Source organism: Leptonotus elevatus, chromosome 19 (assembly GCF_054856555.1).
Source record: "Leptonotus elevatus isolate MCC_2025b chromosome 19, RoL_Lele_1.0, whole genome shotgun sequence".
In the NCBI taxonomy this organism is placed as follows: domain Eukaryota; kingdom Metazoa; phylum Chordata; class Actinopteri; order Syngnathiformes; family Syngnathidae; genus Leptonotus; species Leptonotus elevatus.
Genome location: NC_141257.1, coordinates 14267703 through 14283637, shown reverse-complemented (window position 1 = coordinate 14283637; position 15935 = coordinate 14267703). Strand labels below are relative to the sequence as shown.

The 15935-nt window shown below is 37.6% G+C and overlaps 2 protein-coding genes across 3 annotated transcripts; both read left to right on the top strand.

Annotated features, from left to right (window-relative positions):
- The first annotated feature begins 644 nt into the window (after positions 1 to 644).
- On the top strand, positions 645 to 8191 carry LOC147158091 (histone-lysine N-methyltransferase SETDB1-B-like). 2 transcript variants are annotated; one of them, XM_086061954.1, is made up of 9 exons: positions 645 to 866; positions 2197 to 2283; positions 2415 to 2711; positions 2789 to 2827; positions 3573 to 3740; positions 3864 to 4065; positions 4458 to 4531; positions 6775 to 6965; positions 7056 to 8191. In XM_086061954.1, exons 1-9 carry the CDS (start codon positions 803 to 805, stop codon positions 7158 to 7160), a joined length of 1227 nt encoding a protein of 408 aa, XP_085918080.1. In that variant the 5' UTR covers positions 645 to 802; the 3' UTR covers positions 7161 to 8191. The 2 variants fall into 2 exon arrangements, with proteins under 2 accessions (XP_085918080.1, XP_085918081.1); XM_086061955.1 differs by lacking the exon at positions 2789 to 2827.
- A 150-nt stretch (positions 8192 to 8341) lies between these two features.
- On the top strand, positions 8342 to 15576 carry LOC147158090 (uncharacterized). Its single transcript, XM_086062901.1, has 9 exons — positions 8342 to 8406; positions 9339 to 9513; positions 11368 to 11477; positions 11545 to 12129; positions 12207 to 12374; positions 13595 to 13796; positions 13871 to 13944; positions 14853 to 15043; positions 15217 to 15576. Exons 2-9 carry the CDS (start codon positions 9344 to 9346, stop codon positions 15292 to 15294), a joined length of 1578 nt encoding a protein of 525 aa, XP_085919027.1. The 5' UTR covers positions 8342 to 8406; positions 9339 to 9343; the 3' UTR covers positions 15295 to 15576.
- The last annotated feature ends 359 nt before the right edge of the window (positions 15577 to 15935 follow it).

Below are 15935 nucleotides of genomic sequence, written 5' to 3'. Positions count from 1 at the left end.
ATTAAGGCTTAATGTTCCATTAATATAACATTCTTCCATGCTTAATGTGAGAATCCTAACCCTAAGTAAGACGTTTTGTTGAATATTTCCATTAAAAAATTTATGTTTAAAAATCGATTTGGCCGCATATTGAATCGATTCGAGAATTGCGTGCTGTAATATCGCAATATTTTGCCGAATTGATTTTTTCTAACACCCCTACAAAATACTAAAACATGCAGTTTTGGAGTAAATTTACTTGTTCTGAGACCACAAAAAAAACTAAGAAAAGAATGCTTGAAAATAGTTTTTTTTTTTAAATATCCAATAAGTCAGGAGTACCGCCTAAAATGCAATTTTTTCTCTTGTCCCACCACCCGACCGACCACATTGCATCTCAAATAAAACAGTTAAAATTACATTTATTTTCTTTTGTGTATTATTTGTTACATTGTTGTAACTGTGGGAACATTTGTTTTAATAAATATATTTCAAATAGTTATGTGCGCAGCGCAACCTTGTTACCATAACCTTTGTAGTTTTTAGCATGGTAAAAGAAGAACACTGTTGACACTCCTAACCAGTAGTTGGCGGATATGCACCACTTCTTTGTTTACCAACCGCCCCAAAAAAATCATAAGAAGAAGAAAATCGAACGAAGAAGAAAAGTGAACGAAGAAGAAAAAGGAAAAAAGCAGACGAAGGAGACGACGACGAAGAAGCAAAATTGCAGCTAGCAGAACCTTGACAGTTTATCGATATTTATATTTGTCGCTGGTTATCAAAGCTGGGACGCTTTGATCTTAGCTTTAACAATATCTTCATGTTCTTAATGCTACAAAATCGTAGTCCCGACGACTCTAAAGGCGCAAGTTTCGTTAAATCAGGTAAGCTAGTCAAATCTACCGCATCGCTTCATGTATACTTGACATGTTTGGTCATATGATTTCATTTGACTCTGGCATTGGTTACAAGAAATTCGAATCTGTAAATTAAGGCCACTGCAGAAAATGTGATAAATCCCTCCCGTCACTGTCTTAAAAACAGAATGAGGATGCTAGCATGATAACGGCGCCGCTCTATGTAGCAAATATAAGGTCGAGCCTTTATTTCACAATTGGATAATTGGTAGAAACATAACTTTAATCGCACTTGAGAGGTGGATCGTATTGTTGTGCAGTTTTACGGTTTACGATGCAAAAAAATAAATATAAATAATCTCTAATTCTGTCCAATTTGGGGTTCTGTGTGACGTTGTCAGGAAGTACTTTGTTCCCGCTGTGCTTTTTTGCGTTATTGTAATACGCTCATAACAAAAGTTTTGTAAAAGTTGTTTTGGCAGAAATAATTGTAATTAATTATATAAACATAATATACACATTTGTATCTTTATATATATGATATACTTCATTTAAAAAAGAAATTATAACAACGAAAAAGAGACTATCCAGCTGCTTACAGCATTAAGTGCTTAACCTCAAGTAATAATAATGTGCTTTACTATTTTTTTCAGGACTTTTTTTGTAAAACGGTTAATCCGTAAATGAAAACAATTTCAGCAATAAAAAAAATCTACATAAGTGGGAATTATTGTTGGTACTCTGCTGTTAAAATAATATTAAAAACAAAACACACAATGGTCTCTGAAAAAATGAAATTGAAAAGAGTAATTATAAATGTAAAAAATGTACTGAAAATGTAACCACAAAAAATCTGGTATGTTCTCTGGCTGCTTTCTTTTTTTTTTTTTTGCATTTGTTGCATCGTGAGTCTGTGCAGAGTGCAAACAAATATCAGGGCGTTCTGGAGTAAAATGCTTCCTTAAAAACACTCATGCATGCTAAAAACAAAATATCGGATTTCTATTAGCCCTGGTTTTCCAAATAACAGTCTTGAGAAGGCACTTTTCAAACCTGAGACAGCCGGAACATTTCACTCATGAGAAGTAAGCCACAATACCGACTGTCAATGTCAACACAAGTTGTTGAATTGTAGTAATGATCTTACAAAAGCTGCGGAATGTATATCATTTTTTGTCCATGCCAGTTTCATGGGTTTTTTCTTCAAAATAAAGTGTTTGGATGAAAATGTATCAACAATGCCCAATATTCATTAGCACATTTTTTGTAGTTATTTTTTATTTGTCCATTTCAAGTTTTTAGTAATTATTATTCGTTTCTCTTTTTTTAACGGACTGACTGATTCTGTGTGTGTTAGTGAACATGATGGAGATGGATGATCAGTTGGAGGTGACAATGTCAAAGTCTGAAGAAACGAGTGCAAAGAGGGGAAGGTTTGACTTTGGTAAGTAGTGGGTTTGTGTATGTATTACATGTTATTAAAACTACCATTGTGTTTACTTGTATATAAATATTCTGGTATTTTGTTTGCGCATTTGTTGCATATTCATATTTTTTCCATTATTTTCATTTTAGACAATATACCTGAATCCCAATTTGAGTCAGGTGACTCAGGTCCTTCCACAAGTGGCTCTGTATGCAAAAAGACACATTTGGAATATGGGTTATTAAAAAGAGTGGAAGTGTCTTTGGTTAGGCTTCCTGACCACAAGATCAGTGCCCTTCGACCGCTGACGCCTCTGCCGTTTTACAGCGAAGATGATTCTCAAAGCAGTTCGGATTCTGATGTGGATAAATATGATGACGAATCCAGTGATTCAGATCATCCAAAGAAGTCGAAAGCTAAGAAAAAGAAAAAGGTCAACAATATTGGTAAGTACTTTATATTGTACCAACATCGGCCTGCTAGGGATCGGCATTACATGTGTACATTTTCTATACCACCTCAGGATTGCAGGATAGCTGTACACTCTCCTATTTGCTTCAAGGTATGACCAATGAAGTGTGTGTGAGCCAAACCAAACCAAAGGAATGGCTGTCCTTCCAGATGAATTGCATCTCAGGATTATGGTCACAAAGTTATTGGTGGCACTGAACCATGCAAGAAATGCAAAGTTTAAATAAAAATGTATGTTTGTTTGCCCATAGAAAATATTTCTAGACAAGAATATATTATAATCCTATGTGCAATGCAAATTGAAGAAATAGCTACTCTTGATTATAGAATAAAGGAAACAAGTTGGTAGTTCGTTATTAATTAAAATAATTTTTTCCCCTTTCTATTCATAATTGCTCGGTAATCAATAAAACATATATTTTATCTCAATATTTGATTATTCAATAGAATTTTTAGTAGGATACTCGAATATTAAAATATTCAATGGCTAAATCCCTACAACTCCCCTGTTATATTGTCATATTTATATTGTTCAATTATACCTTTGCTTGATGTTCTAGGGATTAACCCACACCAAAAAATAAAGTGAACGCTGAAAAGACTACAAGTCCAGATGTTTAATAAGATAAATAAACATATTAATGCTTTTTAGTGTAATTCTATCCTGTATTACCTAAACAAATATATATAATAAAACTCTGATTGTTTGTGGGAGAGGGAAGTTGAAAAACAAATGTAATGTTCAACCGCAGGGCTTCATCTCACCAACTCTGAACAGGCTAAGCGGTATGGACAGATAAACATTCACATTTTGAGCTACTCTCTTTTTTTCACAGACCACACCCCCATAATCGATTCATCAGCGTTTGCCTACGTGCCTCAAGAAACGACAAAGACTCGCCCCGATCTGCCTGAGGAGGAAATCACAGTGGGTTCGACCGTCCTGGCCAGGAAGAAGAACTTGCGGTGGCAACGGGGGCAGATTGTGGAGGTTGTTACTAAAGGTGCGAATAATATAGAACTCACTTTTGAATGGTAATGATATGCTCTATGGGTATCGGACTCAACAAATGTAAGATTGATTGATTGAGCTCTTTTATTTATGCATTTATTGATTGTTGTTGCAGAAGACGGACGACTAAAGTACAAGATTATGTTTGAAGAAAAGGGACGAAGTCTGGTGTCGGGACACCACATCGCTTTTGAGGTCACTCCGAGGCTGGAGCAGGTGTACGTCGGCGCACGCGTGGTTGTCAACTGTCTGGAAGACACCATTCAGTTCCGTGCTGGTATCTTGGCTGAGCTCCCCAGCAGGAAGAACCGCCTAAGGTGTGTCAAAGGAGCTTTTTAGAAAAATAACTTTAAATTAAGTACCTATTGTTTTAGGAAGTTTGTTAGTAATAGTGCATTCTTCATTATGCAGTTCTGAATCGATTAATACATTTCAGCTCACAATGAAGGGCTAAATATTATTATCAAATATTATAAATATAATGTCAGCTTTCAATTTATAGAATTTTGGAAATAGTGTTATTTCAAATGCGGTTTTTGGAATTACAGTAAGTAGTCAGACAGAAGTGAGGAAAAGTGAAAAATAATCTATTGGAAAATATGTGTTGGTCATTGAATCGACCCATGTTTGAGTTTTAGCTAATGTCTCGTGTTTTTACTTGGAAAAATTACATTTTCAAGTCATAAAAGCTTTTTGAATCCATTTCTAGGTTTTTGGTGTTCCTGGATAACCACAGACCCATCTATGTTGGCTTAACATTATTTTACCTGGTGTGCAGACCATGTAAGTTGGACAGGTTCACACTTCCCTTATTATTTTTTTTTTACCTGACTTCATTCATGTAACTGCATAGAAAACTAGTGTTTAAAGTAGCACTAAGGAGCTTTTCAACCTTAATCAAATATTTTCATAACTCTTCTGATGAAACATCGACTTAAAACTAGTTGAATGCAACTTTGAGGGGGATGGTAGGAACACTGCCACACAAAAAACTACAAATGTGCTGACTGCTTTATTGCATACGTCACTTCCTCCTTTTCCCATTCGTTACAAAGACGGAAGTCAATTCGAATGATGACGCACGATTACTGCTTTCCTGGCAGAAGCTGCAAAACAACTGAAAAGTTTTGTCTGAGGAGACAAAAAGAAAAAGGAAAGCACCCCGGATTAAAGAACAGTCAAGGATCAACATTAGCCCGGCTTTCACTCGCTGGCGTGAGCTCATAAACGACGCAATGCGCTTGTCCTTAATGGGAAATGTGGTCTTCCTTCAGACAGACCATTACCGCTTTTGTCCATATGGCTCCGCCATAACATAAACTGAAAGTTTCTTCGTATTGTTTTAAAGGGAAAGTCAACACAAAAAATATTTATTGAGTAGAGCTGCAAAGATTAGTCGACTAGTCACGACGACGTTGACGATTAATATTCATAGTCAATGGGTCGTATTTATATTCCTTGTGTATTTATTTATTTTCCTTATTTTACCCATCTGATTTCACTACCTTCTAGGCCGGAGGTGGGCATCGAGGGCCGAAGTCCTGCAGGTTTTGCCTGTTGCCTTTCTCCAACACAGCTGATATATGATCAGCTCATCAGCAAGCTCTGCATAAGCCTGATAACAATCCTGTTGATTGGAATCAGCTTGTGTTGGAAGTGAGAAACCTCCAAAACCTGCAGGACTACGGCCCTCGAGGACCACGGCCCTCGAGGACCGAGATTGCCCACCTTTGTTCTAGGCCTACATTAAAAAAGGCTTAGTCCCCAAGAAGAGTGAAATATTGTGAATAGTTTCATAGTATTAGTGCTACTCTGCATAGTCTTTGGTTCAATTTTAAAATACACAAAAACTTTACAGTAAAGGTAAAGCCACAGTATCACCATCAATTTATAAACATGTCAGAAGTTACGGTACAAGCTGCAAAATCGAATCAACGTTCAACGTTCTATAATCTTAATTGTCTTCATTATTAATTTGTAAATACTTTTAAAGAATTCAAAATGTAAACTGATAGTTTTAACAAGAGCAGCTGTTTGTTGGTGCAATATGCTGGTATTTACATATCATCTTATGTCCATTTTTAATAGGACATAAGAAGTGTTTTTCACTAGACAGCGACGATATGTTCTGATTAGTCAACTAATTGCGACTACTTTTGGTGATTAGCCGACTAGCAAAATAATAGTTTGTGGCAGCCCTAATTGACAATAATATGTTCCATGCAGTTCCACTAGTCTAAATACAGCATTCTGGTTAATATTGCATTAATGGAATGAGTTAAGCGGCCAAATCTGGCAGTTTTTATCAGTATCAGAAGGTGGCCATTTTGCTACTTGCTGTCGAGTGAAAATGACATCCCAGTTGCTCATGTCTCAGGTAACAACCAATTACAGCTCAGCTCCAGAAAACAGGTGAGCTGTTATTGGTCGTTGCCTGAGCTGAGCAGGAAGTGGAAAAATGGCCGCCTCCCTAAGATTGATAAAAAGGGCTGGATTTTGCTGCATAACTCATATAACATAAATATACTATTAATCAGAATGTCATGTTTAGACTAGTGAGGTCACATAAAACATATTAATGTCAAGAAATTACTTCCCCTTTAAATATGTGATTTAGTCTATAAACATCCTGACTGAAAGGCGTTTTTATATCATCATATATCAGACAAACAATGTAATTAGCTGAAGTCATAATTATAAAAATAGTTCAAATAGTACAGGTAAAATTAAACTCAATGTACATAAACGACCTACAATCGCTAATAAGTCTTAATATTGAGGCACTTACTTGCAGAGGTGGCAAATCCAGGTCCAGAAAGTAAAAACCCTGCCACAGGCTTTAGGCTTTAGGCTCAGGTGCTAGCTAGCTAGCTCCCATGGTGCTATTTATTTTCTGGGCCTGGATTTGGCACCTCTGCTTACTTGCTAATGCACGCACACATTGTAAATCAAGTCGATTTGGTGTTTTTTTTATTTACTTATTTTAAATAACTTGAATAATTGATTGTTCTTTTGTCACCCATCAGTACCAGACCCCACAGATGACATTCAAGACGACACTCACAAACGTTTTATGAAGCAGTACATAAAGGACTGGCCATACCCTCATTTAACGCAGTACAAGCCTGGTCAGCACGCCTTTGTGGAGTTTAATGGCATCCAGCAGAGGTGCAAGGTGGAGATGGTGGACTCCAGCTTGATAATGGTGGTTTCTGAGGTTTGTACCACCTTTTCCTCATCGATTTGTCAAACTCTCATTTGCCTGATTGGTTTGGATGACAATGTGGTTATGTTGTCATGCCCTCAGTGTAATCAGCACAAAGAGTGGATTCACCGGGGCTCCATACGGCTGTCGCATATGCCAAGGTTTTTGGAACTGAGGAGAAGAGAAGCTGAGGCAGGTGAACAGTAATCTGACTATGGTTACAAGTCCATCATTGTGACAAGACTTCAAATTTCTCTGGAAAATAACTTTTTTTGGCCATAATTGGTTTGCCGTACTTTTTATATGCTGTAGTTAGATTTCTCTCCAGTGAATTGTATAAATGTGATTGGTGAATTATTGGGTGGATTGCTATGATTTCTAAAAAACAAAAAAAAAAAAAAAACCTTTTTTCCCCCCAGTGTTTAATGTTTTAGTTTTTTCTGAAATGTGTAAATTATGTATATAGTCATTCACAAGCAGATGTGTTGTAGACAAACATTTGTTGCATTCGTTTTAATATAACAAAGAAAGAACCTAGTAACAATAGGCTAGGACATTTTCAGAAGTGTTTTTTTTTCTTTTAGTACAGGAGTTCAGGTGGAGATGAAGACTAATGTCCTTGTTAATCATAACAAAAAGCTTGTGCATTTTTATTGATAACATTTTATACAGTGGAACTTCGGTTTACAAATGACCCGATAACAAGTTGCCTCGTTACAATTGACCTCTGTCCATGTACTGTTTTTGGTTCACAAAACAGTTTTGGCAGGGCTGCAAAGGCTCAGATAGGCTTCCATTTTTTCCCACCAATTTGATATGTTATTTTTGGTCTAAATTAACCCTCAGTATAGCTCCAAACAGTGAAAACTGCTGTTGTGATATACAAGCACAGTAATTGGATAGCAAACACACTGCATTATTCTTTTATAATTGATTTTATTTATTTTTTATTTTTTATATATATATTGTACAGTATTCATTGTTAACCATATTGTGATAAGGTTAATATCAGTTGGTTCTGGGGCTCAAACGGCATTTTATTGAATGGATTACATTTGTAAACCAAGGTTATACTGTATTTAAATGATTTCATTGTGTTGTTTTTAGTTGCTACATTTTGGGACATTGTATATAAACAATTTGAATTTGAGTTCTTGTTCCTTACACCATCAATGCTATGAATATTTTCTTGTATACTGCAGCATTTCCAAAACCTTAATAAAACGAACAAAAATTCATTGTAGTATTGTAGAAATTGACTTTTCTGGGAGAAAAAAAGTCGAAGTAGCGATATCAAAATACTGTAGAATTATGTTTTACCTAAAAAGTACATGTTATTCGCGGACATGAACACGAGGGGGCAGCAGCGGTCTCAATGACGCAGACAACGACGACGAAGACCAGACTCTTCTCAACCATCACTGCATGTACTTTAAGGTGGGAAACAACTAAGGTGAGGTTTCTTTCATGGTTCATATTGACAACTATACTACGTGTCCCACCAGACATTATTTGAAATATGCCATACCTGAATAACGTGTACAGAACAAGAGACATTATTGGAAAAATGCATATGAATCTTTCGGCTGTTTTAGCTGACCGCCATTTTAAGGTCAATTGTAAACATACTTGGCTTTTCATATGGTTACGTTTTCATGATGCTGATATTGAGATCATGACACTGCAGGGGTGGACAGTATCCTAAATATTCTCGTTTTACATAATGTGAAAGTGAATTTAAAGTTAAGAATAATGGTTGTGTTGTGTTGGGGGGGATAACGAAACTGTCCAAAGTTACATGTACCAGAGGACGCAAGGGAGAAAGTCTTTCAAGTTAAAGGCGTTGCGTAATATTCTGTGGTCAACCTTCCTGGGTGTGGCCGCAGGAGCAAAATTGATAACAAATTGAAGAGATAAATAAAACGAATGAGCACAGAACAACCTTCAAATAAATGATAGGTGAACTCCATGGTACTCCAACATCAGCTTCACTTTGTACTATCCATTGTCATTTGAGCTAAACTGGATTTAATGGGAAACGATCAAGGATGACAGTGACACCACTGCTGAAATTAAGATTTAAAAAACGAGATTGGAATTTGCCAGATTGCAGTTGACAAACCTCAAAGCTTCTGGGAGAATGGGAGAAAGTATTTATTGTGAGCGTAACTGATGCCCTTACTCAAGTGAAGAGTCAGTGTATAGAGTGACTGGGTGGGAGTTTTGGCATAGCTGCCAATTGCTTGAGTGACCCAAGACACACAGCTGGCTTAAAAGTAGGTAAATTCTCCCTGGAAATAACAGTACAAATGTCAAGCTTATGTCTTCAAATTTTGATATCCATAACTACAGTGTATCACTGCAGTGTATTGTTGAATATTACAGTAATTATGGAGGGGAATGAGATGGAGATGACACCAGATGAGCTCCAGAGTTGGATTTTGGAAACTGTGCAAAAAATGGATGTGACCCCTCCTGATGTACTGGAGCAACTCAATCTTTTGAAGTATGTACTGGAAAAGTGGAAGGAACAAGCCGACCGACTCCTGGTACTCAGCAAGTAAGTGGATTGTGGCAAATTATTATTTGACTTAAGAACTGGAGTAGTAGTCATTTCCAAAATGTGGAACATTTTTACAATTATCCTTTAAATGACTGCACCGTTTTCCAAACATTTTCTCTCCAAACTTTTCTATTCACTTTGTAAATTTGGGTCTTCTACATTAGTTGCCTTGTAGCCAAAATTATGTTGCCTCATGTCCAAAAGAACATTACCAATTTTACCCAAATTTGTGTAAATGTGATAATCATAGTCTGAAAATATTAGAACAAAACTCGCAATATTTTGGATCAGTCACTCAACACACGTGGCTGTTATTTTTAGATATTATTGACCAATCTGAAGCGTTGAAAATGGCTCTCTTTCTTTGATGATGACATATTAATGCCGTTTTTTGGGGTCTCCTGATAATTGACTATTTTGGAGGTACAATCACATCAGCGATATGGAATCTGGCGAAAACTGCTCGCCAATCAACTGCTGATTCATTCAAGTCATATCTAAGGAGCAGAACTGGAAAATTATCTAACAGCAATTGCTAAAGAATTTGTGAACAGAAATGCTTAACAAATACATATTTGGGGAAATGTACATAACCCCAAGAATACAAAATAAATGTTTGTTATTTCAGTTTCCTCTGCTTCACCTTTTTATGGAAGGAACACAATTTGCCCCCAATAAATGAGACCAACATCAAGCACAAAGCACAGTGCCAGCAAAAAATTATAATTTTCATTATATTGTAGTAAATAAGTGCGGCACGGTGGCCGATTGGTTAGCACGTCCGCCTCCCAGTGCAGAGGACGTGAGATCGAGATCGGGCTTCGGCCTTCCTGGGTGGAGTTTGCATGTTCTCCCCGTGCTTGCGTGGGTTTTCTCCGGGTAATCCGGTTTCCTCCCACATTCCAAAGACATGCATGTCAGGTTAATTGAACTCTCCAAGTTGTCCATAAGTGTGATTGTGAGTGTGGATGGTTGTTCATCTCTATGTGCCCTGTGAACTGGCAACCAGTTCAGGGTGTACCCCGCCTACTGCCCGAAGCCTGCTGGGAAAGTCAGGACTAGCGGTTGAGAAAATGGATGGATGGAGTAAATAAATAAATATGTGACAATAGTTGGGTTTCCACCCACCCATTTTTATTAGAATTTTCAAGAAATGCAAAAGTAAAACTGAATGGAAATGCTAGAAATGTGGAAACAGGTTTTGTGAATAACCGCTGGCAAAACCGGATACGCGTCACACGTTATGACCGCTATATTACGTCACACGTACGTTTGTAGTCCCAAAGCAATGTCGGACGATAAAGTAAGGTATGTTTGGGGGGAACGATGAAACGGAAATCTTTTTGGAATTATTTAGAGAAGCGAATAATAATGTAATTTTAGATAGAAAACAGCAAAGAAAAGGTACGGTTTATCAAGAATTACAAAAGCAAACTCATACGACGTCAACGCACTGTGCAGTCACTTCCCGATCTTCTTCTTTTAAATTACTGGTGGAACACATCTCTATGGTGTATACTGCCACCTACAGCGGCGGAGTCCCCTCTCAATAGTCGCCAAAGAAGAACAGATGGAAACGGGCATAAGTCGCATGTCCATTTTGCGCATTTTCAGTAAATTTGCTTAAAAAACTGTAAATTGGATGAAAACCTGATGTAATAGAATCAACCACGTAAACATAATCCCCCCCAAATAAGGCATTTGTTTATATATTTTTTTTTAGCGTATTTTAAATTACCATTGCCATATTGAAGGGGGGGAAAATGCTATTTTATCATTCAGTGTTACTTCTTGCAAAAGGCTTACTAGTTCAAAAAAACAACAACAGATTTTTGTGTTGGTGTCTTGCAGCTCCGTGGCAGCGTGTGAAGCGATGGTGAAGGAACGGTACGCTTTTCTGGGTTGGGAATACACAGACGCAGATTCTGATGAGGATGTGATTGAAATCACAAGTGGCGATGGTAAAATAGCGCATCCAAATCTCCATCAAGTGAGCTCTTTTATCATTTGTGTTGTTTGGCTTTGCAGGAATCTCCCCTACGTCGCCATGTGATTCTGAGATAAATGTTTGGAGTAGCGGAGCATCACGAAGTGGCACCCCTACACCAAACGACAGCTTTAATGGCAGCAAAGACTACAGACCTCACCAGGCAAACGTGACCTTGACCAGACTTCCCAAAAGCGAAATTCAGAGTTTACGTCGAAAAACTCCAGAGAATCGCAAGAGTGTCAGTGAACCCTTAAGCCTTGTTCCATCTCAGTCTGATAACAGCGCGGATGATTCTGATTTCGTAGTGGAGCCGTCACCGAGCAAAAAACCCCGTATCAAGTTTAAATGGCCCATGAAGACTTCTGCAAGGAAAAAAACAAGGCCGCCAGTGGACACGAATAGGAAGAAAGACAAAAATTCATCATGTAAAACCAAACCAATAGAAAATAGCACCATGAGCAAAACCAACCCAACAGGAAATAACACTGTTGGTAACACCAACTCAAATGGAAATAACACTGTGAGTCAAAGCAACCTGATAGTAAATAACACTGTGAGCAATGCAAAGGAAACAGGAGCAGATGGCGGCAAAGACGCGCCCACCATCCAACCATCTCAACCTGGTACCGGTATCATCCAAATTGTTTGCTTTCGTGTAATACCGTCCGCTGACAATTTGAAATGTCTTTTGCACTTACAGTGGAAAATCAAGTGTGCATAATATCATCATGCTGCCTGTCCGCCGAGTGGACCTCGAAAGTGCCCAGTAAAGTGCCAGAAGCTACGATTGAAGTCGGCATGAAGGTCTTTGCCAAGAGGATGTCGATGTGTTGGCAGCGGGCCAAAGTCAAGAAAATGATCACGACGGGTAAAGAGAATTTCAATTCTAATTTGTGTAAGTCATGAGTTGAATTGGTTGGCTAGGTCTCCAATTTTACAATTGCATACTGTACAAAAAATATGTGAATACAATTGGTTTTCATCTTTTTCACGTTTCTTTGATTCGTTATACAACATATTTAATCGGGGTGTCAGGTGATTCAAATTTGTAATCGTAATTAATCGCATGACTTCAATAGCTTAATCACGGTTAATCGCAAATTTTATATCTGTCCTAAATGTACAATAGAATGTATAATGAAATATTTTTTGATACTGAAAATACTTTTGCCGATATAGGCTTACTGTAACGTAGGTAGGTCATCATCATCATCATCAGATGAGTTTTTGGTTTAGCAATTTTATTAAGACCAATGCACTACAATAGGAGAACAGATCAAAAATAAATAATAATCTTTTTAAAAGCCCCTTACGCAATACTTGTATTTGCCACACATCATTTTGCACCATGCTATGGAAAAAATGAACACCAATAACATTGCAAATTGTGCAGTTGGCTGCATTAATCTGCATCGCTAAAACAGGAGTATCTAGGGGTGCCAAGTGATTAAAAATGTTTTATCGTAATGAGTCGCATAACTTCAATAGCTAACTCGCGACTAATCACAAATTTTATATCTGTTCTAAATGTACAATTTTTTTTTTCATACTCTTGTTAACATAAAAGTGGGGGGGGGGAAATTGAGCTAATAAAAATATGGCTGCATCGTTTAGTTATTGATACAGTAATTTCATAATAATTCATAAATTTGAGTTAAGATTAAAAAGATATGTTTAAGAAGATGTACTGTAAAAAAAAAACTACTGTGATGTTGATTTGTGTTGCCATAATTGCATTTGTAAGACGTTGGTGACAGCATTTTTCTTTTCATATTATGAGCTATCTCATCATTAACATGAAGTAACTTGTTAAATTCTGCAATTTTTTTAAAATTGTAAAATACAACTTGACCAGATTCTCCACAAAAATATGCATTATTATTAAATTTATTACTGCTCAATTTTGACGTGGACGTGACGTGTTCAGCTTTTAGCAGAGATGCTTTAAAAAAGGCTGTTTAAAAACAATAACCAAAATTGTGTTAATTGAGAAAAATTTATCATGATCAACTTTTTTGCCAAATCGCCAGACGCTACTGCAGAAGTTCCCAAAGTCATCCAATGAAATGTCCGCGTTCTTTTCCCCAGCCAACAATAAGCTCAAATATTTGGTCCGCTTTCACGACAAGGCCAAGCGCCTCGTCTCCGCGCACCACCTGGCATTCATCACCACAACCAAGTTGGAATACTTGTACGTCGGCGCCCGAGTGGTGGTCGGCCACGACCACGACCACGACGTCTTCCGGTCCGGCATTGTGGCGGAACTCCCAAGCAGAAAGAACCATCAGAGGTCAATTGCAAACAGAATGTTGTCGCATAATCTTTTCATTCACTCATTGATTTGGACTCAACATGTTTTTTTAGGTTTCTGGTCTTTATTGACGATCAGTCTGCGTTGTATGTTGGCTTACTTCATCTTCACCTGGTGTTCGCACCTTGTAAGTTTAGGTCTTTTTCTATGCATTTGTATGAGGGATAATATTGCCGAGACGTGCGGTTAGGGTAGGCAAGGGAGGCAGTGCCTCCCCATGCTGTCCCTTCCCCTAAAAGTCAAAACTGTTTAGTTAGTTAACAACTCTTGTTTTAAATAAATGAATATCAATAACTTGTATTTCATATGAATTTATGGTTCATTTGCCTTTAGTTTAGTATAAATCCATAATACCAAAACATTCATGCATTAAAACATTTATTAATTTATTCCTTGTGTTTTTAAATAAAATAACATGAGAAGAGAGAAGTTTTCAAAATCATTCAGCTCTATAATTAAACTTTATCATCATTTTCAAATTTTCAGAGACATTGAATTTTGGTAGTCATTATCTGTAAGCCATAATAAGCAACTACTGTGTAATGATTTCTTGACAATAATATGTTATATGTGACCTCACTAGTCTAAAAAAAAGACATTCTGATATTACATTTGTGGAATATGAGTTAAGCAGCAAAATCCAGCCATTTTTGTCCATATCAGAGGGCGGCCATTTTGCCAGTGGCTTAGACTGAAGACCACATCACAGTTACTTAGGGCTCACGCAACGACCAATCACAGCTCACTTGTCTTCTGAAGCTGAGCTGTGATTGGTTGTTACCTGAGACCTGAGCAACTGTAATGTCATTTTCACTCCCCTTGTGATATTGATCAAAACTGCTGGATTTTGCTGAACTCATATTCAACTAATGCAATATTCACCAGCATACTGTATTTAGATGAGTGGAGCTGCATAAAACATATTGTCAAGAAATTTCTTGGGGTTAAATGTTTTAAGTACAACTCTATACTGTATTGTTTATTGAGAGCAGTTTTACCCGACCGACTGTTGCCATTCTTGTTTTCTTGTTACAGTGGGGAACCCTGTGGATGACATCAGCAACACTTCTCACAGGAAATTTGTGAAGAAATATATAAAGGCCTGGCCTTACCCTCCCCTCGCCCAATGCATCCCTGGACAAAGCCTTAATGTGGAGCACAAAGGAGTTCAGCAGAGCTGTGTGGTTCAGATGCTCGACTGTAGCCTGATGCAGGTCCACTTTGTGGTCAGTATGATCAACATATACTGTATATTGCTTTTCCTCATACAAACAGTAAGCCAAAATCTACGAGATATAACTGCTATTTTACTCCTGGGGGCTGCAACGACTATTTGAGGAAATACACTTTTTATTTTTATTTTCTGTACCCTGTAGTGATCTTATGTTGTCATCTTTAGGAAAGTCAATGTAAGGAATGGATCTACAGGGGCTCATGGCGCTTGGAACATATGGCAAAAATGAAGCAGATGCGTTAACGTTGCTGGACAAAGGAAGGCGTGTGCGTCTCAGCCATCATCAGCAACAGGCCAACGAAGATGAAGTGCTGCTTGATCAGTTACAATTATGGAATGGCGATGGAAATTTGAGATTATACATGCATGTGAATGCACTGTGCTGTTGACTGCCTTTTTTCCAATGCATTTCAAAATGGACGTTTGGCCATCACAACTTTGATATGTTGTGATGCGCAAAGTTAGTATGTTAACATTTTTCTAGCAATTTTTTATATTCTATTCCGAATAAATTCATGTTACCAAGTTTTCGTCATGCCTAACTGACACAAAGACAAGTTGTTGTTACGTACACCTGCGGCATTTTCTGGGGCGGCATGGCTCAGTGGTAGAGTGGTCATCTCCCATCCGTGATGTTGTGGGTTCAATCCGCACACCTGGTGACCATGTCGAGTGTCCTTGAGCAAGACACTGAACCCGATTTGCTCCCAGTGGACCTTGCAGCGCCTCGCATGGCTGCAGCCGACTACTGGTGTATGAGTGTGAATGGGTGAATGTGAGGCTTCAATTGTACAAGAGGGCGCTACAATTAAATTGCTCGATTGGCTGAAATAATGAGAAGCAGGGTGTTACTTGTTGATTTCACTTAATATTTGCCTAAAAAC

Excerpts from the sequence above, each read along its gene's own strand:
- LOC147158091 (XM_086061954.1), top strand. The coding sequence starts at position 803 with ATGTTCTTAATGCTACAAAATCGTAGTCCCGACGACTCTAAAGGCGCA. Across the intron at positions 2,284-2,414 it reads GAGGGGAAGGTTTGACTTTG|ACAATATACCTGAATCCCAA; the intron begins GTAAGTAGTGGG and ends TTTTCATTTTAG. Across the intron at positions 4,066-4,457 it reads AGCAGGAAGAACCGCCTAAG|GTTTTTGGTGTTCCTGGATA; the intron begins GTGTGTCAAAGG and ends ATCCATTTCTAG.
- LOC147158090 (XM_086062901.1), top strand. The coding sequence starts at position 9,344 with ATGGAGGGGAATGAGATGGAGATGACACCAGATGAGCTCCAGAGTTGG. Across the intron at positions 11,478-11,544 it reads TGAAATCACAAGTGGCGATG|GAATCTCCCCTACGTCGCCA; the intron begins GTAAAATAGCGC and ends TTGGCTTTGCAG. Across the intron at positions 13,945-14,852 it reads TCACCTGGTGTTCGCACCTT|TGGGGAACCCTGTGGATGAC; the intron begins GTAAGTTTAGGT and ends TTCTTGTTACAG.